Source organism: Spea bombifrons, chromosome 2 (assembly GCF_027358695.1).
Source record: "Spea bombifrons isolate aSpeBom1 chromosome 2, aSpeBom1.2.pri, whole genome shotgun sequence".
Taxonomy (NCBI): Eukaryota; Metazoa; Chordata; class Amphibia; order Anura; family Pelobatidae; genus Spea; species Spea bombifrons.
The window spans coordinates 74,024,101-74,048,242 of record NC_071088.1 but is presented as its reverse complement, the minus strand read 5'-3'; the positions used below and the strand labels follow the sequence as shown (position 1 = coordinate 74,048,242).

General features: G+C 41.5%; 3 protein-coding genes across 5 annotated transcripts; 2 read left to right on the top strand and 1 right to left on the bottom strand.

The window, feature by feature from the left end:
- The first annotated feature begins 1,531 nt into the window (after positions 1-1,531).
- RNF19B (ring finger protein 19B) lies at positions 1,532-7,460 on the top strand. Its single transcript, XM_053454774.1, has 9 exons — positions 1,532-2,158; positions 3,946-4,151; positions 4,287-4,431; positions 4,537-4,699; positions 4,848-4,962; positions 5,082-5,219; positions 5,535-5,742; positions 6,322-6,453; positions 6,734-7,460. The coding sequence occupies exons 1-9, from the start codon at positions 1,608-1,610 to the stop codon at positions 7,125-7,127; spliced, it is 2,052 nt and encodes a 683-aa protein (XP_053310749.1). The 5' UTR covers positions 1,532-1,607; the 3' UTR covers positions 7,128-7,460.
- A 4,952-nt stretch (positions 7,461-12,412) lies between these two features.
- Positions 12,413-18,108, top strand: TMEM54 (transmembrane protein 54). The gene is made up of 6 exons (XM_053454791.1): positions 12,413-12,529; positions 14,984-15,177; positions 15,305-15,364; positions 15,473-15,661; positions 16,257-16,391; positions 17,152-18,108. The coding sequence occupies exons 1-6, from the start codon at positions 12,517-12,519 to the stop codon at positions 17,239-17,241; spliced, it is 681 nt and encodes a 226-aa protein (XP_053310766.1). The 5' UTR covers positions 12,413-12,516; the 3' UTR covers positions 17,242-18,108.
- Positions 18,109-19,147: 1,039 nt separating this feature from the next.
- On the bottom strand, positions 19,148-23,786 carry HPCA (hippocalcin). 3 transcript variants are annotated; one of them, XM_053454793.1, is made up of 4 exons: positions 23,494-23,786; positions 21,211-21,588; positions 19,493-19,598; positions 19,148-19,285 (listed from the first exon to the last, which is right to left on the bottom strand). In XM_053454793.1, the coding sequence occupies exons 2-4, from the start codon at positions 21,586-21,588 to the stop codon at positions 19,188-19,190; spliced, it is 582 nt and encodes a 193-aa protein (XP_053310768.1). In that variant the 5' UTR covers positions 23,494-23,786; the 3' UTR covers positions 19,148-19,187. The 3 variants fall into 3 exon arrangements, with proteins under 3 accessions (XP_053310768.1, XP_053310767.1, XP_053310770.1); XM_053454792.1 differs by having other exon boundaries at positions 21,211-21,591; positions 23,511-23,786; XM_053454795.1 differs by having other exon boundaries at positions 23,511-23,786.
- Positions 23,787-24,142: the final 356 nt, after the last annotated feature.

Here is a 24,142-nt window from a genome sequence, read left to right as displayed (position 1 = left end):
GTAGCTGCTTTCATTGTGGGAAGTATTTATATTTAATTTATATTGACACGTGGTATCTTGGTTTTCTATTTGCGTTCACAGTGTTCGTAGAGGAAGAAATCGAAAAAGCCCTTTAAAGTAAGGAGAGGGGATGCCTTTTATCCAATTATAGTACATAACAAAGTGTTTTTATTGTTGTCACCTAACTCTAGCTGTAGCAGAACTATGGATAGTGGCCTGGTGCCTGATAAGGTAAAACGAGCTCCAACCAGTGTATTCGGGCCTGGGCCTAAGGCTGCAGGTCAGGGGGCAGGCTTCTTGGTTGATAAGGCTCCCTGTACCACCACTTTTCAGCGGGCAGGTTAAAGGGAGATTACTGATCTCCTCAACTGGTACACTAACATCATGGTGGACTCTGCCAAGCCCCCAAAGCCATGAATCTTTAAGAGGTAGAGTGCTCAGCAGTGAGGAGGGCAGGTCCAAAGACATATGTCACAACCCTTACCCCCTGGCACTCTATGCATATTGGAAATTTTCTGCTCTTGTATTGGCCTGTAGGTTACAAACTGTGCCGTAACTTTGTAACCCCTTTAAATACCAGTATGTCCTGAAATGCTGTGCTAAGAAGCCCACTAAGACATACTTTGTCCTGACTGTTACAGCCCTGGTGCTACACAGAGGATCAGGCTGTCTATTGACTCTCCCATCAGCAGAAGCGCTTCTTGCCAACCGATCACGTTTAATGAGCAACATTATGCCTTTACAGAAGGAGTGACCAATTACGCAGTGGGACATTCCCTTCCAATAGGCGTCTCTGCTGACGTCCGCTGGAAGGTCACTGGACAGGAAAGACCATTTCTAATTGCTCCCCTGCTGAGTGATCGGACACATTGCGATTAGCAATGTAAGTCTATGCTTGCTGATCACAGTGTGATCAGTGCAGGGAAGATCAGATGGAAGAAAGTAAGAAACAACATTTGAAATATAAACAAAAATAAAATAAATGGAGAATACACAATGCAGCAAGCTCAGTGATGTTATTGCGACATATGATTTACAAAGGGATCTCTATCCATATTGCACTACTAAAATCAGTTAAAAAAAACAAAACAAAAACCCTTTCATTCCATTGCCCTACATGTATAAATTATAACCTTTGGCCACCTTTTTATTTTTACTATACTAGCACTCACAATTATTTTTTGTATGTTTCTTTTTTTTCCTGGAAAACAGAAATGTATAATTTGCGTGGGTAGATCGAGCACGGAAAAGCGGATTTTTTATTAAATCCACATATGGTAAAAATGGCAAAAAAAAGTACGGTATTAGTGCTACAAAAAACCTTTTAGAGTTAAATCTCCTAACTATACGAGGTATAAATCAGGTTAGAATACAATAGCCTGTGATCATGCAGTGCATGGCTCTGTCAGTCCTTTTTAGCGCAGCTATTGGACAGCGTCGTTCTGGTCACTTCGGAGGTGAAAGTCCCATCCCGTATTACGTACGAGACTGTCACGGCCTCGTACCATGTCCCCTCAACTAGTATGGCCGTTTGTCTCCTTGCGCCCTTTAGTACGCATGCTTCTGTCAAATCGTGGGCGTGGTTTCATAAAACGCATTTTGCGCACATGCGCAGCAACAACCCAGAGCTCGTTCACTTCCTGGTTTGGCGGCCCCGGTATTCCGCTATGACCGAGGGCTCCGCGGAGCCTCCTCCGTGCCCTGGGGCCCGGCGACGACGCCTTCTGCTATCCTTGCCAAATGTGTTCCCGGGCCGAAGCCGCGCTGTCCCTGAGCCCACAGCTCCCTCCCCACCTCCGTCCCCTCCTCCACCTACGATACCGGCCTCGGTGTTTCCACCACCGTCTCCCCCCGCTGGCCCAGACTCCCTCTTGGAGTGTCCCCTGTGCCTGGTGCGTCAGCCCCCAGAGGAGCTACCGGAGCTTCTAAGCTGCCGCCACCGATCTTGCCTGCGCTGTCTCCGCCAGTATCTACGGATTGAGATCACCGAGAGCCGCGTGAACCTTCGCTGCCCGGAATGTGCCGAACGCCTCAGCCCGCAGCATGTCCGGGCCATCCTGCGAGACCCGCAACTCACTCGCAAGTACGAGGAATTCCTGCTGCGGCGCTGCCTGGCTGCGGATCCCGACTGCAGGTGGTGCCCGGCCCCGGACTGCGGGTGAGAGATCAGCGCCGTGTCGTGACCCACACACCTGTTATCTAGAAGGGGCTGCGAGGCGTATTGTTTGCAGCCCCCTATACGATCTGACAACATATGAGGGGTTTCACATTTTACTAGCCATTAAACAGATATACTAACTAAATATTTCTATTTTGCTTTATAAAAATTATGCAATACCTTACACAGGACATGGTGTATGACATCCAGCTTGAGAAGCTTACAATCTAGCGTTTGTCCTGTGTGTACGTCGTGCCAGATGTTCGGTGTAAAGTGTTAGCGATGTGTACTGGCCCAGTCTGGCTAACTGGCATACTGGGCATATGCCAACATGGCTCTATACTCATCCAGCAGATCAGGTGCTGCAGTGTGGCCACCTGTTGGGTATGCCCAGGCTTCTGCCACGCTTGTGTCATCAGATGGCCACTATCCCCTATCTGGGCCTGGCCGTGTAATTCATTTATATCGCACCGATAATTAACACAGCTCTTCTCACCATACGCACATTCAAGGAGTATGACAAACCTAGAATCGACAGACTAAGAGAGACCAATACATTAGATAATGAGAGCCTTGCTCACAAGCTTACACTCTAACAGCATGGGTGTGAGTGATAAATGGTCGCTTTTAAGTGTCTTATTCATATATATGTATATCACACTTTATATTAAAATAAAATTATATTTTAGAAGTTGAGATTTTTTATGGAATTCTAAGAACAAAATTTGTAAATGAGTTATTGATGCTTTTTTTTAGTATACCAGGTGTATCCCACTGCAGGTTCCCGCTGTACGCGGCCGGACCCCTAGTTATTAGGCAGCTGGAGACGTTACAGATTCTTCACAATGAGCTTGATTAAAATAGACATGACTCACGCGGGCTAAGTGGGAACCCTTCCCAACAAAACAGGATGGGCCAGTACCGTGTCGGCTGGCGCTGGTTTTGTGCATCTGCAGTATGGACTAATCATGGCAGCATACGTTGTCAGTCTGGACAGGCACATATGTCATGCTAAAGCCTGGCACGCGGAAACCCTGATTATACAAAACATTCTTGGCTCCCGCTTATTCTATTTTGCAATGCGGCTGTTTACTTAAGGCTCTGCTAATAAGCACCTGCGCTAGGAGTATAATTGCAAGCTGATTAGCAATGGAAAAACATCTGCAGGGAAAGGGGGAAGGGGAGTCGATTCATAATATCAAAGTATGGGAGATGCCTGACAATTGTCAAACCCCATAACAAGACATCAGAAAATGTGACGTTGCACCCCAACTTTTTTTTTTTTTAATGTCGTTTTGTGGCTTTTTAAACATTTCTCTGAAATATTCCTGAAAAAGAGATTTGGTAGCTTGCTTCTCAGAGTGGCAAACTGCCGGGGTAAGAAAACGGCAACTTGTATTTCAGGGGTGAACTGATAGACTAAGAACTTGGTGGAATAGTTTATCACTATGGTTAGGTATGGTTTATAGTCGAATAAATCCTTTGCACCGCAATATAAGTCAATAAATATGAACTGTGGGCACTAATATGTTTATCCAGGTGTATGGAGATGGCGATTTTAATATTCTTGTTTGAACCTTTCCTGGTAAAAATATGAATGAGATGAAATGACACTTAAATAATCATTTCTTGGAAGAGATTGGGCATCCTACAGTGCCAGGAATACTCATTCTGGTAGTGTTAAGTTCAGCAGACTAGGTGGAACAGCACCATTAAATTGTCCAGTGACTACACGTGAAGCAGCTCAATTGGTAATATGTAAAACTGACATGTTTTCTGCTTTCCAGATATGCTGTGATTGCCTATGGCTGTGCCAGCTGCCCCAGACTGGTTTGTGAGAGGGAAGGATGCCAGACAGAATTCTGCTACCATTGCAAGCATGTGTGGCACCCAAACCAAACCTGCGACATGGCACGCCAACAGAGGGCATCCTCTCTCGGTGTGAGGCGGAAGCACCCTTCTGGGATCAGCTATGGACAGGAATCTGGTTCAGGTAAAATAATAAAGGTGGCAGTATTGTACGGTTATTGGGTGTCTTAATTTAGGCTCGGGTGGCTGATTATTATTAGGTGTACATTCAGTAATGGTATTGGAACCCATGTTGAGTTTTGGTCCATGTCCCCACCAGCTGATGATATGAAGTCCTGCCCCCGTTGCAGTGCATACATTATTAAGATGAATGATGGGAGCTGTAATCACATGACCTGCGCAGTTTGTGGCTGTGAGTTCTGCTGGTTGTGCATGAAAGAGATCTCCGACCTCCACTACCTCAGGTCAGTAGCACATGCGGAATTTCATTCTCTTGTAAAATATACACTTTAGAATACTTAGTTCATGTTCTTTTGAAATACGGTAAGATTCCATTTTGCCTTTCACAGCCCATCAGGCTGTACATTCTGGGGAAAGAAGCCATGGAGCAGAAAGAAGAAAATAATCTGGCAGCTGGGCACACTCATAGGAGCTCCAGTAGGCATATCTCTTATTGCTGGAATTGCAATTCCTGCCATGGTCATTGGAATCCCGGTCTATGTCGGCAGAAAGGTCTGTTATGATAAACCCTGAAACTTTAGGACATTTTTAGAAAACAGTTTTTTTTATTTCTTGACAGTATTTACGTTAGCAGATAAAGATGATCCATAGGAATAAAATGTAATTTGCAATTTAATAGCCAAGGCATGTTTTTCTGCAGATCCATGGTCGCTTTGAGAATAAGAAAACCTCTAAACACAAGAAGAATTTGGCAGTCACTGGCGGTGTCATCTTGTCTGTCATTGCATCACCCGTGGTGGCAGCAGTAAGCGTGGGTAAGTGTTGGTCATATTTTGTGAACCTTGCCACATTCAAAGAGAAATCCTGTTTACGGATGCTGCCATGAGATTTAGTAGAGCAGGACACTTCCAAGTCATTCTTTGATTTATTTCAGGCATTGGTGTTCCCATTATGCTTGCATATGTGTATGGAGTGGTGCCAGTCTCATTGTGCCGTGGTGGAGGCTGTGGGGTCAGTACCGCAAATGGCAAGGGAGTGAAGATTGACTTTGAGGAGGATGGACCAATCACGGGTAACTGCTTAACATTTTATCTGCTTTGTAAAGAGTCCTAAGCCTGCACATTCTGCACTTTTTTTTTTATTCTTTTTTTTTATTGAATGATTGCTTTGTTATTGGTTACTATAATCCCTGTATATCTAATGTGTATGCGTTTACAAGTAGTCAGAATGTTTGCATTTTTTTAATAAATTAATAAAACATTGAACAAATCAATATATATTTTGGTATCCTTAAAATTGATTTTAACTAGCATTAATTGCTCAAAGATAATAGTCGTAGCCAAAGGGGATTGCTTTGCGGTGTGTTTATAACGACATGTTTCTATAGTGGCAGATGCGTGGAGAGCACTGAAGAACCCAAGTATTGGGGAGAGCAGTATGGAAGGTCTGACTAGTGTGCTGAGTACAAGCGGGAGCCCCACAGACGGATTGAGTGTCCTGCAGGGAAATTACAGCGAGACCGCCAGCTTTGCAGCTCTCTCTGGTGGCAGTTTAAGTGGGGGCATGCTGAGTGGAGGCCGAGCCAAGTACTGCAGGTAGGAACACATGCTGTCACTCCTGATACGAGACTGGATGACAGACAGCTTTACTTTAGTAAATGGAACCTAGGACGGAAATTTAAATGGCTAAACATGAAACATATTAAGATTAAATTAGGGAATCCTTGTAGCTCTGTGCCAGCAGGTCATGACTGAAAGTGTGCTGGTTGACATCCTTACACCAGGGTTTAGCAATGAACATAACCGCATGCTGTCTGCAGTGGCATAATGCGCAGTTCAAGAAGTGAGATGGCTTTCCAGAAATCTTGCCGCCATGTTTACCTACATATTGTTCAGTGCCTTCAGACTACTTCTTTGCTGAAGATTGTTGGCATTGACCCTTCGTAAGTGTGTACTATCAGTGTATTAAAATGTCCAACTCTCCTCCAAACACCCATTTTTTTGAGTGCAGTAAAACACAATGCAGAATTCAAATTATGAATGTTACAGTAATTGGTGAGACACTTAACTCAGAGTTGACACAGTAGAGATCCCTTGGTGATTAAATGGCCATATGGCATATACTTCCCGAATCCCCAACACATTCACTTACCTACTATACAACTTTCTGTGTAGACTGGAGGTTCAAGCAGACGTGCAGAAAGAGACCTATCAGAAAGACTCTGTTAGCCTGGGTGCCGTGAGTGATAGCGCCAGTACTAGAGCCATGGCTGGTTCCATTATCAGCTCATACAACCCGCAGGAGAGGTGAGCGTTCTTAAAGCTTGTTCTTTCAAAATCATGTGTCATATAAAATATTTGCATATAGTAATCCTATTATTGCATAATAATCATATGGCTTTATATTTTCACCACATATAGTATTTAATATCAAAGCCAACACCCACAACTTGAGTTGCGTTGCTTTTTAACTCGTGCTGTATTTTTTGTTATTTGTCTGCCTGCAAAATTGGAATTTCCTTTATGTGCCATTTACACTGTCCGCAGAGGGTTAAATGACTACCCTTTATCTGTTCACATCTTGCAGGGAGGTAAATAACCTGGAAATTCAAGTTCATATAGAAGCAAAACCTTCCCGCTACCAGCTGATGAGTGAGAGCAGCACTGATGAATCTCTGCATACAGCAGCCCCTCTTGTGGAGGGCGAGGATGATGATGCCTGCAAGGATCAGATGCCGCCTTGCGACATAACACTAGCACAGCCTGAAAGCATCCGTAGTGATTTGGAGAGTTCTGATGCTCAGTCCGATGATGTCCCTGACCTGGCGTCAGAAGAATACGACTCTCCTCACCTTCTTCCACCTTCCCCTCCAGATCCTCCTCGTGAAAGCCCACCTCCTCGGATGTGTGCTCAACAGGAAGGCCTTTGCGCCCGGGAAGAGGGGCTCTCCAAAATGGAATTCATAGAGGTGCGCGTGTGAAGGAAGTATTCTTCTACACAGTGACTTTTTTTGCCCCCTCTAATTTTCCCCTAATGAAAATTCCTAATACTACTACGAGCGGACCGGATCACTTAGTGCGCAGCTCAGCTGTAAACCCTTCCCAAATGCTTTGTCTTGAGCATTCAAATATGTTTGCACCTCACTGTGAAAGGCTTTGTCTTGCTCTTGTAAATTTCTCTAATTTATTGGCTTTAACTGGATGTATAGGTAATCTGATTTTATGTAATATTTGCAGGGAATTTGGTGAATCTGATTTTTGTTTTCCTTTGTAAGGAATTGTTGAAAATAAAACTGGATCGACATCTTGTTAAAGTCCAGAGTTTTTTTTTTTTTTTTTTATTATTTTTGTTCTGCCTTTAAGTTGAGTGATTGGTTTTGGTCATGTCTAGAATAAAACTTTTAAATTGTGTATGCTTTTGGAGCCTGGCATGGTTTTATGTAAATGACCATTTCTCCATTTATGGGTGTGTATTTTTTTTTCTTCTTCTTCCTCTTAGCAAAAACCTAACCTGTAACCTGTTTGATACTATATGTTCATACGGTTCATATTGCTTGGAAACATACATCTTTATTTATTGGTCCAAAGTAATCAGTTGTGTATGATCCTGATCTACTAGCGCTGAAACACTGAATAGAAGGAGTTAAACTGGACCGCTTGAGAGTAATGCTGAGATGTAGTGTGTGTGTGTATATTTGTGTAATATATAATATCTTACCACTGAAGGGTGTCATGCAATTGTTCATTTTTCTTAGAGCTTGATAGGTCCATTGTACAAACGAGTGAAATGAATCATGGAAACAATTCCGAAGCAATATGATGTCTCACTAAGTAATTGTCAGAAGTGTTTTTATATGGCAACAAAGCTGCAGCTAATGCTCTGTGGATTATTTGTTCTTAGTTCTCCCAGAGGTAGTGGTGATGTTTGGATAAGATGATGCTGTCGCAATGATCCCAGATGGCGCATGGCAATAGTAGAACCTGTTTCTTATGAAATGAGCACAGGATAGGGCAAACACTCTGCCCCGTGGTTAGGCCTCTACTTATGAAATCAATGATATAATTCTAAGTGACAAGATTGGAAACAATGGGTTAAAATGAATCCGGGCAGTCATTGAACTGGAAACGATATAGGGCTCTGTAGTTAGGGGTTGTGAGTTTGGATTTGGAAACCAGTGGTGGGTCTGTTATAAGCAAGGCAGCAGATGTTGCAATAATCTAGATGGGAAATCGTGAGGGCATACATTTGTTTCATTGTGTTTAAAAAAAAATCCAAGAGATTTTGCAGGTGAAGGTAATGTGAGGGGAGAAGCTTTGCTTTTATTCAATCTCTCGACAGAATGTATTGGGCATCTCCGATTACAATGGTGTACATTTAACAGACAGTAACCATGAATACAATGCTTGTAATATAATAAACCGGATCCTCCATATATATTCTCCAGGGGATGTGTTTGGTGTGTATCCAAGATAAATATGGTGCTGTGAAAAAACATTTCTTTTCAATTTTGCTTAGTTGTCTCACTAATTTGATCCAACTAATTTTAATATAAGACAAAAACAACATGGGTAACTGCAAAATGCAGCTTTTAAATGATCGTTTGATTTACAGAAGGTAAAGCGGTAAAACCTGTATCACCCATGTGAAACACTCCAAAATCTAGTGGAAAGCCTTCCCAGAAGAGTGGAAGTTGTTATAGCTGCAAAGGAAGGGACCAACTATATAATGTCTATGTATTCAGAATGTGATGTCATCAAAGTCCCTGTTGGTGTAATGGTCAGGTGTCCCAATACTTTTGTCCATAAAGTGTATGTGTATATATAAATATAAATATATATATATATATAATACACACACACCGATGACCATAACATATGGGTGGGAAGCAGGTAGCAAGTGAACATTTCATCCTCAAAGTTGATATGTTAGAAGTAGGAAAAATGGGCAAGCATAAGGATCTGAGCAACGTTGACAAATTATGATGGCTAGATAACTGGGTCAACATCTCAAAAACTACAGCTCTTGTGGGGTGTTCCCGGTCTGCAGTGGTCAGTACTGATCAAAAGTAGCCCACAGGCGACAGGGCATGGGCAACCAAGGCTTATTAACCACCACAAGGGAGGTGAAGGCTGTCCTGTGTGGTCAAATCCAACTGAAGAGCTACTGTAGCTCAAATTGTTGAAAAAGTTAATGCTGGTTCTGATAGAAAGGTGTCAAAACACCCAATGCATCATGGTTTGCTGTGTATGGGGCCACGTAGCCGCAGACCGATCAGGGTGCCCATGCTGACCCCTGTTCACTACCGAAAGTGCCTATGATGAACACAAGAACTGGACCATGGAGCAATGCAAGAAGGTGGCATGGTCTTGTGGATGGCCGGGTACGTGTGCGTCGCTCACCTGGAGACGACAGGATACACAATATTATGCAGGTGGTCCCTCCGATTCACATGTGGTTACAGAAAATAACTTTCATTGCACAGATGGAGGACTTGGTGTGGTCGACCAGAGCGAAGGGGTTCCAGCACACTAGGAGGTGGTTTTGGTGGCACGAGTTTGTCACTCCCACAGACTTTCAGGTTATCCTTGGCCCTTACTTAAATACTACCCCTATATCATCATCACCCCCAAAGGCATCCTGAATGGTGACACTTCTTGGACAGGTAGGGACAACGGACGGAACTTAAATTTTGACTGTTCTTTATTGGTATATTTGTCTTTTGCATTCCATTGGGGGTATACTTCATTACTATATAACGTTATACTTAACTATTTGGACGGCTTGGCATTTCTCTTCTTTTATATTTTGATTTTGTTTTTGAGTAAGCGCTTTCGGAGCCCTCATGTTTGAATGTTCTTAATTGTTTTTGGATATTTTGACTCCGTTAAGTCTTGCAAGAACCAATCTTACCATACATTTACGCGAGATAATCTATGCAGCTCTTTCTGATCACCGGTAAAATGCTGGGCTTGTCATGACGAGTCTCACGCTCTTGTGTATCTTAGGGACTCATGTAACATTGTATGTTCTTCACTTCTCGGTAACATCTTGATTTTGTACCTCTCCATTGTTCATGTAGCCTATATTTTAACCTGCTCAATAAACAGAGAATATATATAAAAGAAAAATATTATGCAGGTGGTCATAATGTTATGACATCGGTGTGTATATACGTACAAAACACATGTTCAAAGGGTATATATATTTGGTGTGGATATTTACTGTGCCTAGGGGTTAGTTAAACAATATAGACTGTGGAATCTGCTCCTATGCTACACAATGCTATTGACTGTGTCTTAAAAAATACCACTGATATTTACTCTCTTTTCTTTCGCTAGTCTAGGTGGCTCCCCGTTGACAATCCCTACTGTGCTACTGTACTACTCCCTTTTTCATGACTAATGACTGCGGGAATCTTCCATTATAACTTCCATTATACTGGGATGTGCTGGAGGGGGGGTGTTAAACAATTATTATGCTCTTTTATTTCTATTCACACAAAAAAATGTATAGATGGAAAATAGGAGAGTTGCTAGCACAATGAATGGGTTAAGTTTATTACATGGTTGACTGTGACATACCAACAATGTACCAGGGTACCATTGAGTCACGTGTAGAATATGCCATATAAATAAAAAGAATACGTAGGAGACGTTGCGCCATCATGTGACGTTTAGCCCATGATACGTAGAGGTTGTCATGTTTTGCATGAAACTTAGTGACAGCATAGACATTGCAAATTTGGGACAGTTGACAGCTATGAAGTCAGATGACAGAATGTATCCATAGCCATCTCAGGTTATATGTGCTCCCTGCATTGTAACGTGGCTTATTTTTACCAGGTTTCCCCATAATGGGTACATTACCTGCATATTATTTTATGCATCTGCCAAGAGCCTCATAAATCTGTGCATTTACTTGGCTCAAGGAACGCGTTCACCATTTTCCTCTGAAGGGTTATAAAGATCTGCTTCTTATGAGCTGTTCATTATTCAATAGTACTAAATATTTAATAGAATTTTGATGTTGGAATTGTATATTACAAAATAAATAATAAATCCGGCTACCTATGGTCTCTATAGTTCCAGATGTGTACTATTCATTGTTTTTATGTATAAATATTTGAGTGCAAGGCTGTAAAACGATTTTTTTCACTTTCATTTACAGCTAATATGAAAATCCTCCAAATACCGAATAGGTGTATTTCGGACCCTGCGCTGACATAAAGAGGGTTATTCACTAAAGAGTTTGCTGGGGAGTTGTGTTTCAGCTCTTTGACTTCACTATACATTACAAAGGTCCATCCCAGTGAGCTTCTACTTCAGAAAGGGCTTGACTGGCCCCGTATAATGTATAGTTAAGCCATTGGAATTTACTCAAAGTCTCTTCACTCATTGAGTTATGCATTAAGCAGATCCAGCTCAAACCTTCTTGCTAGAGAAACTTTTTAGTGTTGGCTCTTCGTAATGAACAGTGAATTCCCTTTAGTGAATAGACCCCTATGCATTGCAATACTTTGCACATGTTTCACGAATGCAGGACTTAGTAAAACTCTGGGTGGAACAAAGCCTATATATGTCAGGGCACAAATGTGCATAAACACGGAAATCTCTTACAGCATCAAATAAATAAAATGACTGACGTACAGACATTTACTGCAGGATTGGTGAGTCACTATTATTACCTCCTCTCACAAGCAAAGATCATAGGTGCCCACAAAACACACATCTGCAAGCACTGGACTCACACACACACACACATTCTCGCTATAAAGCATTATTTACAACCGTGCACATTATACCCCGTCATCAACTCATTCATCTCGGCATCCAGTGCTAATGGGCTTCAGCTTGGCAAATCATCACCGAATTACCGAATTCCTTAATATTGAGCACGGCATCAGCAAAACGCTTTCACCGCATTTATGTAGAAGGGGAAGCAGTCGTATCAATAAAGCAAGCAATGCAATGGTGCAATGAACCCTACATATATATATTTTTTTTTTTATAAGTGTATATATATTTATATATATATATATATATATATATAAATATATATATATATATAATATATATAAATATATATACCATACCCTACATATATATTTAAAACATGGGAATAACTCAGGAGCGGAACTAAAAATAAAAACCCTGTAAAGGCGAAGCAGCCCAGTGTGAACAGCTTGTAAAATGAATGATTTTTTTTTATAATCCTTTATTTTGTCACCCCCGTGTGCAGGAGGAGCTCCTAATCCGGTTTGACTAGGTAGGAGCTGCGCCTCTTCCATGGGAGGGACTACAAATTCCAGACCGGGACCAGTACATGGAGAGGGAGTTTTGAGACAAACATACTGAGGGGCAGCAGGCACCATGTGCGGACCCAGTAAGTGATCTTTCATTGGGGATGGTAACAGGGCATCTTGGGATCCTGGGATAAACTAAATACATAAGACACTTCATTTCAGTAATTGTATTGATCTCGTTGTAGATTTGTATGGCAGCAATGCCTGTCAATAGACAATCTCAATGACAATAAATCCCTCTGCCTTGCTTATTAGTATTACAGCAAAACACTTCGTCAGTGGGACAAATGGGTTCGTAAAGTTCTCCTGCACTGTAGCCCTTGGTAAAACTGCTCGATTGTACTTGTTATGTCCTGGTTATCCATTGTACAGCGCTGTGGAATATGATGGCGCTACGTTATAACTATAAATAATAATATTATGCCCTATAGCTAATCGGAAAGTGTTGTTGATTAAGGAGGCATATAACCTAATGCACATACTAAAGAAATGACAGTATTGGTATTGTTATTATTTGTTTAGCTAAAACTTTCCAGTTATCACCGACAGTATACATTTCCAGATCTACGTGATTTGGATTAAAGCCGGGACGTTGTTTTGTCTGTTTTGTGAACTTTACCCAGTGATTGAAAATTTTACATACGTGCAAAGTGCCTTATAAACATTATTGTTTAACCCTTTGTTTCTTGGTGTGTGTGTGTGTGTGTGTGTGTCACTTCCCTGTGACACCTAAAAAGCTAAGGGAAATGATGTCTGGGGGCCAGTATTGCTCAATATCACTACATAAATGAAACTTTGCATCTAACTGGAGATAATGAATCTCCTGAAGTATGATTCACAGGGAGATCGTGTTAACGAGTAATATTCAGTACATGCTATGGCCACTACTCTTAGTATTACCAAAAAAAGGGGCAATGTCACTAATCCACCCAACATTTATTAACAAGTGAAAGCCCCTTATCGGTTAGCAAACTTCAGTGACCTCCCTTACAACAACAGTCTGTTAATAATTACGTTATGTTTATTCTAAAGCTACATAGTCCCTGAAAGAGACATAAGAATGATGCATCCCCTGCAGTTTATGCTTCAGAGCCCAGTTTAGGTAGAACTGCCACCCTACTTAGTGGTGAGTAGGCCAGCTTAATGGTGGACTTGAACCACCACAGCAGTGCTAGATCTCTTCTTTTTCCTGCCCAGTGTTCTTGATATTTAGCTATTTTCCCATTGCCCAATCCATTTTTCGATCATTCACCCAATAAACATTTTGTTTTATTACACAAGCCTCTCCAGGCAGCTTTTCAAAGGACATTTTAAATCACCTTCTAGGCTCGTACAAGCCACAGCTCTAAGACCGTTCTGTGTTTCATAAGTATTCATAACTTTTGATATTTCAGGTGCCATGTTCAGGTGCCACTGCAAGTGCCACCTTTCTAGCTTAATGTAGTGTGAGTTGTAGGCATAGCAAATGGACTGGCAGGTCACCTTTCCTTTCACATAAATTATCCAGCTTTGCTCACTCCTCATGAAGTGCAATCTAACATGAAGATGCTCATTTTGAGCAAATGCAGGGGCAATGGCCTTCTATGCTCCTCTGATTTAAAGACTTTTGGGCCACTACCTAAAGTAGTGGCTGGATATGAGACACTACGTTTTTATGTTCACATAGCGTGCGGCCAGTGTTCCAGATGGCCCGTCCAGGCCTATATACAGACGCTGGCCATGTCCATACCTGGGAACTTGTGGGCCCGGAGCTTCCCGGAGCCTACCCTTGCGGGATGCAGCCAGGACTGCCCACTCAACTGGCCACATCCGGAGAGTTCCCAGGTTTGGGCATGTCCAAGATAACAATGGACTGGATGCTTTCTGTCCTTTTCTAATGGATAGGACAGAGCCGAGCAGTGCGTTTGCATGGACTTGCGCCCTTGGCAGATTGTTATGAGCTCTCTACTGGGAGTGTGCAACCCCTGTGGTGGCCATTTTGTTGCTTATATTGATACCATATAGCAAATTGGCCAGCACATAAATATGATGGATCTTGCCATAATTGCATGAGAGATTAACTAGTCCTGGCTATTATTATTGACAAGAGTCCCATGATGCTTGGTCAATTTAAAGACAGTCTGAGAATCGTGGGATATGTAGTCCCTAAAATAGTGCTGATTCTAAGGATCGGGGGAAGTGATATATTGGAGGATTGGTGGCGCGCATCTGTGGTCTGAATAAAAGACAACCCAGATTATAGGATGAGGTCATTTTTTAAGATTTTTTTGGGGGGTAAAAACCTAGCAAATATGGCAATTGAGCTAGAAAGGATATCATGCTTTGCTTTGACCGAGAGGAAAGGACATAACTTTTATTGCAACAAAACTGTTTACTTATGGGTTGACATAGCAACAAAACACGAATAAACCTGTTAACACACAAATACTAATATATTTAAAGATACATGTTTATCTATGTTTCTAGTAAATGCTATTTATTTCCCCTCTTACTGATCGTTGCAATATTTGACGTATTACTCAATGGTTTTGCAGGAACACTTGAAGCCCCGCCATTTGGGAAGATTCTAATGAAACAGGGCCTGGGCTTGATTGTTGTCGGGCACCTGAATTTTATAGTGGGGGCTATTGTCCATGGACTAGTCCTGAGACACGTGGCTAGGCTTCAGGACACAGCATCGGTGCAATATTCCGTAGCCAACATCACAGCTGTGGTATCTGCAATCTTGGTAGGTGACATATAGGTTTGTTTGTAGTTAATATTCAATTTTCAATCTTCAGAACAAGTAATATTTCAGTCTTGTTTGTGTTGTATGTAGTATGTACCTTTAATACTATGTTTTTATCTTATATCAGAGCATCTCCTGTGGGATCGTGGCCATTGTCCTATCTCGATACCTTAAACATAGATCTCTGGTGAGAATAAATTGTGTGCTCATAATGAAGTTTCTAGTAGATTTTATTGCTCTTCACATCAGTATTTTGTTCTTATTTCATGCATTTTGACCATGTCTTTTTTTTCAGCGCTGGGCAGCAGTGGTACTCAGCATAATTAATGCCCTGCTATCTGCTGCCTGTACTATTGGTATCGCCATCTCCATTATAATCACTGTGGTAAATCAGGGTAGCACGCTGCTATCCTCTTGCACGTTTGCCGACCTGGAACTCATTCAGATCTCATACGAGTGTCCATTTGACCCAACACGGATCTATGTAAGTGATGTCTGCTATCTATATTAAGGATGACCGTAAACCTTTCAGAAAGAGATAGATATACATGCCCTGCATCATGAGAATAATCTATGGAGTCTGATGCTCCATTGACACATTGAAAGGTACATGTTGCACAATAGGTGATGGACGCATAGCTTTAAGCCTATTAGACATGGTTACCGAGAAATATAGTAGGTCGTCTGGGCACATATTAAGGAAAACAGGACAATTCTGGTGTGACATGCTAGAATTGGAGCAGTCAGCAGGTGCATTCCATTGGTTGCCATGGTGATTGCTCTATATGGGCCCTAGAGTGTCCTCCTCACTACAGCCCTTCTCCACACCCACCCACAACACGTGTAGGACACATTTCACAGGTTTAATGCCATGTACTATGTGCACCTGCAACCCCTTAATATCCAGTACACCAGGAAACCATAACATACTAGACAATCCTGTCCAGTCATCACTTGGATTCAGGTATGGCAGCTTAATATTGTGATTTATCTACTATAGGTATTATTTTCTGTAAAGCCCTTCTTTTCTTGTGAGGCACAATTGGAGACTACAGCTCCCTAACGCTCTTTCTTTGCAGAGCACCACTCTTTGTCTTTGGGTACTATCCATCTTACTGGATATCACAGAGGTTGTGTTCAGCTGCCAGTGTTTTTTCACTGTCCTTCACCTAATGGATATCTACCTCTGCCACAAACGGAGGAGAAGAAGGAAGGTGAGTACTCTTTCTCAAAGTGTATTTTAATGATGTCAAAGTTAGCATTGAACATTGTTTTAGCTAAAATGTCCATTGTTTAAAAAAAAAAAAAGAAAACACAGGCAATGTAACAGTTTAGGCTGAATGACAAAGCATTTTGTATCATCTAGGTGGGTCTAGGTATTAAGGGGCCCTAAGCAAAACAATTGCAACGATACTTTTCTAGAACATGAAATAGATTTAAATATACACAAAATAACAGAATGTATTTCACATGCTCACAGCTTTTGTTTTGTAGATATAGTCTAGAGATTTAGCTTTATGATAACTCTTTGTCATACCTGGACACCCTTCAGTTGGGACTGAAGGATCAATCATGACCAAAAACAACTGCCCAATCCATTTATGTGACACCACCACCTGTAGATCATTCCAAAACAGGGTCAGCATCAGGAGAGGAGCTGTCCTTTTTTTAACATGGGAGCACATCTTAAAATCAAGCCTTTATTATGTTCTGCCATGAAAATAGTTGTCTTTTAACACCTATTATGACTGCATGGAAAACCATTGGTTAAGTAGGAGTGCAAGAAGCAGTCATGCTGGAGCCAATGGCCTGTGTCTCATGAGAAAAGGCCACCCGTGTCCAGAGTATGTACCCTCAGTCAGGGAAAGTGAAATTTACAGTATCTATAGTCATCTTTACATTCAAGTTGTTACACAAACATATAAAGTTCATACATGCATGAGTATAAATCATTCCTATAATTTTCCTTGTCAGGTCAAGCTACAATTTGCACAGGTAGCGAATGACATGGAATCAGAAAACGAAGGGTTAAATCCTGAAGAAAGTTGCAGTGTGTGGCTGTGACAACTGACCCATACGGTTGTAACACAAGGACTGAACACACAAACTGAATTGCAGAGAACCCTTCAACATCTGAGGTAGAGGACAAGATTCCATTGGTGTCATGTGATAAAGGATGTTCTCTAAGGAGAGGTCTGATGCAGGAGCAAGTACGGCCGCCGTGTAAACCTGTCTGCACAAAAAACTATCCTACCAAATGGAGGGATACACTACTGGGTAGTATTTATGTAACATTGTCAGTCATTTCTAATGCAGCCAGTAATATATGACTAAAATGTAGATCTTGTTGGTGTTCTACAGGGTAATATACTTCCAATCTGGGCGTTATTTATATGAAAAATTCAGGTACAGAGAGATGAAATTGCCATAGCAACCAGTGATATGTTCATGCTGATTATTCCAATTATATCCAGTACCCCCATTGTCTTGACAACAGGCTCTAATATCAGAGGTTTCACAGTGGTTCATGAGATCAGTTTTCATTTGCGACATCTTCCAGGAATCAAGTCCACACAGAGGGATTATGTGCCAAAGTTTTGTAATTTGTGCAAAGTTTTGCAAAATGTACTTTTCATACCGTGATAGAAGCATTTAACTTGGTCTAAAAAACCAAACTGCAATTTGTGAGGCCCCTGTTGTTGGATTGGTATAGGTGTGAAGGTACATTGGGGTGTGGTGGACAGGTTACCTTTATATGACGAGCCAGTCATTCAGTAAAAGAAGCAAGTATGTTCATTACATGTCAGTAGACAGTACAGGCACTCCCTGACACTTAGGAGGTGATTTATAAATGGTGGCGCTATCAGAAAACTAGCAATAAATTCATTTTGCAAAAGTCATAACTAATTTCTAAACAAATTGCAACTTTTTTTTTATATATTTTTGCATTAAGTGTGCCAAGATTTTTTAAATGTGTGGAAATTTCCAAAAAAATATTGTTCACAATCTATAAACCTGTCTGCAAAACATAATCGCACCTACAGTCACAGGCATAGATGTCAGGAATTGGTGTTTTATAGGGAAATTCTTGTGAATTTTGGAAATGTATACAAAGGTTGTATAGATGTCAATATGAAGATACATTACATTTACATATCAAACTTTTCAAAAGCGCCACCCTCTACAAATAGCCCCATAGTACATAGCCCATACTAAACCTAACATCCTATCCTATAAGGGGTAACTGTACATCCATCAGTAGCAGCTATGATGAATACACGTATAGAGGTGTGTGCAATATGCTTTACTATTTGCATATTATCCGAGTTCATTCTTTTTATATGCCTATGAGCAGACGGACTGGAAGAACTGCACTTTAATACTGTGCTGTATCTACACATTGGTAGTGTTCCTAAATTCTGGGCTATGTACATATATGCATTATATAAATAAGATATATCAATCTGGAAATGATCACCTGGCAATGGAGGGTTAAGGGCAACAAATTTACATGCAGCTTTTCCCCCCTGATACTAAAATACACTAAACCTACCCCTACCAAAAGGAACGTGCATAGATATTTTATGTGTTTAGTGCAACAAAGTTGCAGCTCACATTAATGTGGCTGCTGTGCACCTCTGCCAAGCAATATGGATCAGAACCACAAAATACTGCTGCTGCTGCAAAATTATCCCTACTATGCAGCATCTGTAACGCTCTCTCAACGTGGCCCTGGCCCCTTTCATTCTGTTCAATACCCCCCACCCACCCACTCTTAGAGCCCAAATACTCCATGCACCCCAATTGTCCCTCCATAAAATATACAGAATAACAATATATAGAATAATAAATAAATAGGGGGTGGGTAATGGGCTGACTGACTGGCAGTGCATTCATGTCCATCTAATGCCCAAGAGGATTCTGGGACAGGCCATTGTATGGAGTAGAGAGTATCTCTCGTTGGCACTGCCTCTGGAAGAAATGGACATTTTCCCATGATGCATAAACACTCAGAACTGGGAAGCCGTGCTTGGATCACATTGCAGTAGCCGTACAATAGATGGGTCACTCTTGGCACCTTTAATGAACTCCTCGAGGGAGAGCTTACCTACAGAGGAGAGTCAAGAAACAGGTCATGAGAAAAGCAGCGATCACGATGGGAAAGGCAAAGAAGATCACTGGGGCATACAGAACATTACCAATCACAAGACAGCATTCAAATAACATAGTAAGATGAAATATAGACCCTTATTCCCGCAGATGGTGGTGCAGACAGTGCCCCCTTCCATCAATACAGATCATTAGAATTGCTCACCATCATTATTTGTATCCATCTGTCTGAAAATTTTCTCTGTACGCTTCTCTGGTGTAGATTCATCCTCTGGCATTTTCATTACTGAAGAAACCATTTTATAAATTGCCTAAAAACAAAAAAAAATTGTTCACACGTAGTATTAAACAACCAATAAACACCTGTTGCCACCTTAGTCCTTCTAAATTCAGTCGTAGACATTGAGGGGTTTTACTAAATAATGATGAAACACCCCCTGCAACATAAATCTCTGCAAACTCAGTTTGAATATGATTCTTTTCGTGAAAACTTACCAACCAGTTAGGATTTTAGTATTAAATCAACATAAAAAGAAAAGATCAGCGCACTCAAAGCCAAATATAGTTCACTTAAAGGCTGGTTGGACGAAAATCTATTTTTTTTGTACATAACCCCTGCAAGAACACAAAATGCTTTTTAGATTAAAGCGCATGACAGGAGAAAGTCTTCTGATTGCATAATTATTTTATACATGTTAGATCTGTGACCACCAGCTGCTTCTAAAGTTGTGAATTGTTGGGTGTGAACGCATTTGCAGGAAAAGTAGTCTCCCGGGAGAAATTACAGCCACTCCAGGCACTGGAGAAATATACCTGTAGAATAATTACATGTGACACACGTGCAGAGTGAATGTGCGGGACATATCTCAAGTCTTCAACGTGAAACAAGCAGTGTGTTTGGCCCACGTAGCTGCCCATATGCTCTGTACTGAGTATGCAGTGGCTTCCAGTAATTCCTGGAGCAGAGCGCATGTAGGAGGCCTCTATTCATGCATGCTGCTCTATGAGATCCAGAACGCCTGTGCCAACAGAGGGTGAGGCAGCTGTTAAGCTAAACGGGTGCACCTAGCAACAAACATTTAGACAGCTAAACATGCTGAATTGTCCTGCAATCCATATGAAATCTGTCAAATGAAAACAATTTTTTTATATATATGTACCCAATGATTATGATTTCGTTGGAAGGGACATTTCGCACATTTAAAGTTTTTTTTGTTATAATAAAATATCTATGGTATCTGGGGTTTTTACTGTCTGTTATGTATGCATTTATCTATTAATGTACATTGTACTATGATGAAGAATTAAAGGGGAAGGTGTAGTCTTATTTTTGCAAAGTACCAGCAAGGATGACCAAAAATTGAAAAACATTTCTGGGAGATATGATGTGCTTGCGCACACAGTGTACTTATACATCCCACCTAGTGACTGGGCTTAGAGTTTAAAATGTAACCCGTGTGGTAGTAGCGGCAGCTCGCGCACAGCGTGCAAGCTGCACTACAGATAAGGGCTCCATGTATGAGGTAAGAGGAGGAAACGTTCTACTGCAGATGGTATAAGGGAAGAGAAGGAGACTAGAAGAGGTAATAGAGGAATGGGAGAAGGAGAGGGTGTGTGTTAGTGTATGGTGTTAATGTGTGTGTGTGTGTGCAATGAAGCATGCGCATGAAGGTGTGGTGTTAGTGTGTGTGTTAATGTACAGTGTTAAGTGTGAGTGTGTATGAGTGTATGGTGTCAAGGTTGATCCTAGGGTTAGCAGCCCCTGGGAGCGGAAGAGTGTCTATGTATGCTTAAGTGAATGCTTCTTGTAAGCTTGAGTGTTTGTTAGCACATGGTGTTATAGCGAGTTTGAGTGTTAGTGTGTGTTATTTACAAATGCTGCACCTAGGCTCCAATAACCCTAGGCTCACCCCCTTCACTTACCTGAACAATCTCCAGCATCTCCTCCCGACTGATGTAGCCATTTCCATCCAAGTCGTACATGCTGAATGCCCACTTTAGTTTCTGCTCCAATTTCCCCCTTGACGTAACACTCAGGGCAATGATAAACTCACGAAAATCAATAGTCCCATCGCCATTGGTGTCAAACGTGCGGAAGACATGCTCAGCAAATTTTGAGGCATCTCCATATGGGAAAAAATTGGCATAGATCTTCTTGAACTCTTCCACATTAAGAATGCCGGAAGGACAGTCTTTCAGGAAGCCTTTATACCACTCCTGCAGCTCATGGTCAGAGAATTCTGTGTTCTCACGCAGGTCCTGCAGCATCTCTGGCCGCAGCTTGCTGTTCTGCTTCCCCATCTTCTGTGCACCCCCCCAAAAGAAAAACTGCATATGAGGAGACGTAGAGTTACATCAAATGTCATCAAATATCTTCTAACAACACTGCAGATTCTCAATGAAGACACTAATTGAAATACGCAATAACCATGTTAGCCAGCCAGTTGAGAAATGTGTACTATTCATGCCAATCCTTCATTAACAAGAGCTTTGGTTTGGAGCTCTGTGGTTTAAGATTCTGAAATTTAAGCAGGCACACCCAAGGTACTCATTGTAAGTGTTGCCTCTATTAGATTTTCCACTCCCTTTTTAATACAATAGATACTGGAGGATTTCTTAAATCCTGATGAAATTGGGAACAGCTCCTTCCATGTACATAGTACTTAACCCTTTACGTTCCAGAGCTGGCAAACATAGCCTTGCTCACTCTCCTTACAGGGAAATGGTTAGCAATAGTTCCAATCGCATACATACACATAGGGTTAAGGCTGTTGCATATAAATACTATGAAAGGATACCCTGACCTAAATAGGTTACAGTATAGCACTCGATATACTCTTGATCATGTATAAACGGTCTTGTTGCTAGGCGTCCTTAATGTCAATTATTCATCTAGTATTTGTCACTCAATGTACTGAAATGTCAAATATGTACAGAATTTAATTGGCTTGCTAGAGAAAAGTGAATTAAGTATCGTCGATTAAGTAATATTTAGTGTGGCTCCATTTAATTGCCATTGTGCAGCCTGGGAAAACTGTAAAGCTTCTGGTTTAACCACGAGCCCGGCAATGTTAATTTGTGTAAAAGGGCTCGGATGGACACAGGATGAACCATGTACATTATAATGCGTGTGCACACGTTCCTGAGATGCTGGTGTGTGTGTGCCTGAGTGTCCAGCACACGCGTGTCACCTCCTCCCTGCGTGTTAGGGGAATTCATTACCGGCTGGCTGATCTTGGATTATCCCAGGGTCGGTTGCAGCTGTTCAGCACAGCTGGCGTGTGCAGACTCTCTGTGCACACCAAACCCGGCAGATGTGACCCCTTTGGGGAGCGGGGTCCATGCGGAGAGAGAGTAAGAGACTTCCCCTCTTTTTTTGGCTGTGGGTGCACAAGACGGGCAACCCGTCACTAACCCTTTCAGGGAAAGAAAGGGGCTTCATCCCGTGTCATGAATGAGGTTTACATTTGGGGATATGCATTTCAATAGAAATATAGAATCTGACGGCAGATAAGAACCATTCGGCCCACCTAGTCCATTTTTTCCTGATGTAAAGACTCAGACCTTAACAGGTCTTTGGCCTTAAGATTCAGGGCAGCTTTATGTCCATCCTATGTATGTTTAAATTCTCTCACTGTGCTAACATAAAGTTTCAGTGTCATCTGTCTTATCCATCCATCTACATGTATAAACAGGACAGATGCTTATGACAACATAGCAGAACTGACCCCTATAGTGTGTTTATATTAGTAGCGCCAGAGGGACAGCCACAGAGGGGGCAAAAAAGTTAATATGATGGCGGATCATATAATCATAGTGGGATAAAGCCTTTAACTGCATTGTGTTGAGCTTCACACCGTCTGTAGATTAAAGGATCAACTAACTGATCCATTCCTAAAAACTTTGTAAAAATCAAAAGTGAAATGAAATGTACTATTAGATACATGATGACAACTTACATAATAACTGAATGAATTCGGAGTTCTGAATGTAAGCCTTTAGGTCAATTTATTAGGGTCGAGTATGTGTGGGGATTAGACTAATAGGAAAGATAGATAGATAGATAGATAGATAGATAGATCTTTACATCATATTAAGACTATATCCCACATACTTGAAACAAACAAATATATATATATATATATATATATATATATATATATATATATATATGTTATAGACAGGCAGTCTACTATATGCACACACCTTTATCTATGTGTTACCGTGTGTCGGTGTCCTGTCTCCGGATCAGGCTGTATTCTTCCAGTGCCCCGGTGTATGTATATTCCGGGTGTATCGTGTGATGTCCGGTGTCTGTTGTGTTCCCGGTGTGCCCCTCTCTCTCCACAGTCTCTCCGCGGTACACCAACCTCCGGTATATCTGTCTATTCTCTCCCTCCCTGAAGCAGCTGAGCGGATTGTGCAGCTTACAGACCGGCCGGGATCAGGCACTGCACAGTATGAGGGGGTGGATCGCTCAAATATATATAAATAAACATCCTGCGTATCAGGGTAAACTCGGATATCAGCAAGACAGGATAGGTAGCGAGCTAACCACTCAAAAAGGGAAATGGGAATCCCGGCAGGTACGCGACAGTACCGGGGAATCTAGGAACAGTAGTTTTGCACCCCACCCCAAACGGTGAATGGATCAGTCCAGATCACAGCTCTGGCTGAATGAGTCTGTATGGGCTAGTCACAGTAGAGGTACATTTCATCTCTTGACATACATACATGTGAATGTGTAGTAAAAAGTCTTGTTTTTATTATTTATTGTATAAATATGGCATATTTATACATTATGCATTCACCCCTATAAATGGGTGTCAGCCTTTAATATAAAGTGGGTGAAGAC

Excerpts from the sequence above, each read along its gene's own strand:
- RNF19B (XM_053454774.1), top strand. The coding sequence starts at position 1,608 with ATGCGCAGCAACAACCCAGAGCTCGTTCACTTCCTGGTTTGGCGGCCC. Across the intron at positions 4,432-4,536 it reads TCCGACCTCCACTACCTCAG|CCCATCAGGCTGTACATTCT; the intron begins GTCAGTAGCACA and ends TGCCTTTCACAG. Across the intron at positions 5,220-5,534 it reads GGAGGATGGACCAATCACGG|TGGCAGATGCGTGGAGAGCA; the intron begins GTAACTGCTTAA and ends ATGTTTCTATAG.
- TMEM54 (XM_053454791.1), top strand. Across the intron at positions 15,178-15,304 it reads CTGTGGTATCTGCAATCTTG|AGCATCTCCTGTGGGATCGT; the intron begins GTAGGTGACATA and ends ATCTTATATCAG. Across the intron at positions 15,662-16,256 it reads TTGACCCAACACGGATCTAT|AGCACCACTCTTTGTCTTTG; the intron begins GTAAGTGATGTC and ends CTTTCTTTGCAG.
- HPCA (XM_053454793.1), bottom strand. The coding sequence starts at position 21,588 with ATGGGGAAGCAGAACAGCAAGCTGCGGCCAGAGATGCTGCAGGACCTG. Across the intron at positions 19,599-21,210 it reads AGATGCTGGAGATTGTTCAG|GCAATTTATAAAATGGTTTC; the intron begins GTAAGTGAAGGG and ends TTTTGTTTTTAG. Across the intron at positions 19,286-19,492 it reads GATGGATACAAATAATGATG|GTAAGCTCTCCCTCGAGGAG; the intron begins GTGAGCAATTCT and ends TCTCCTCTGTAG.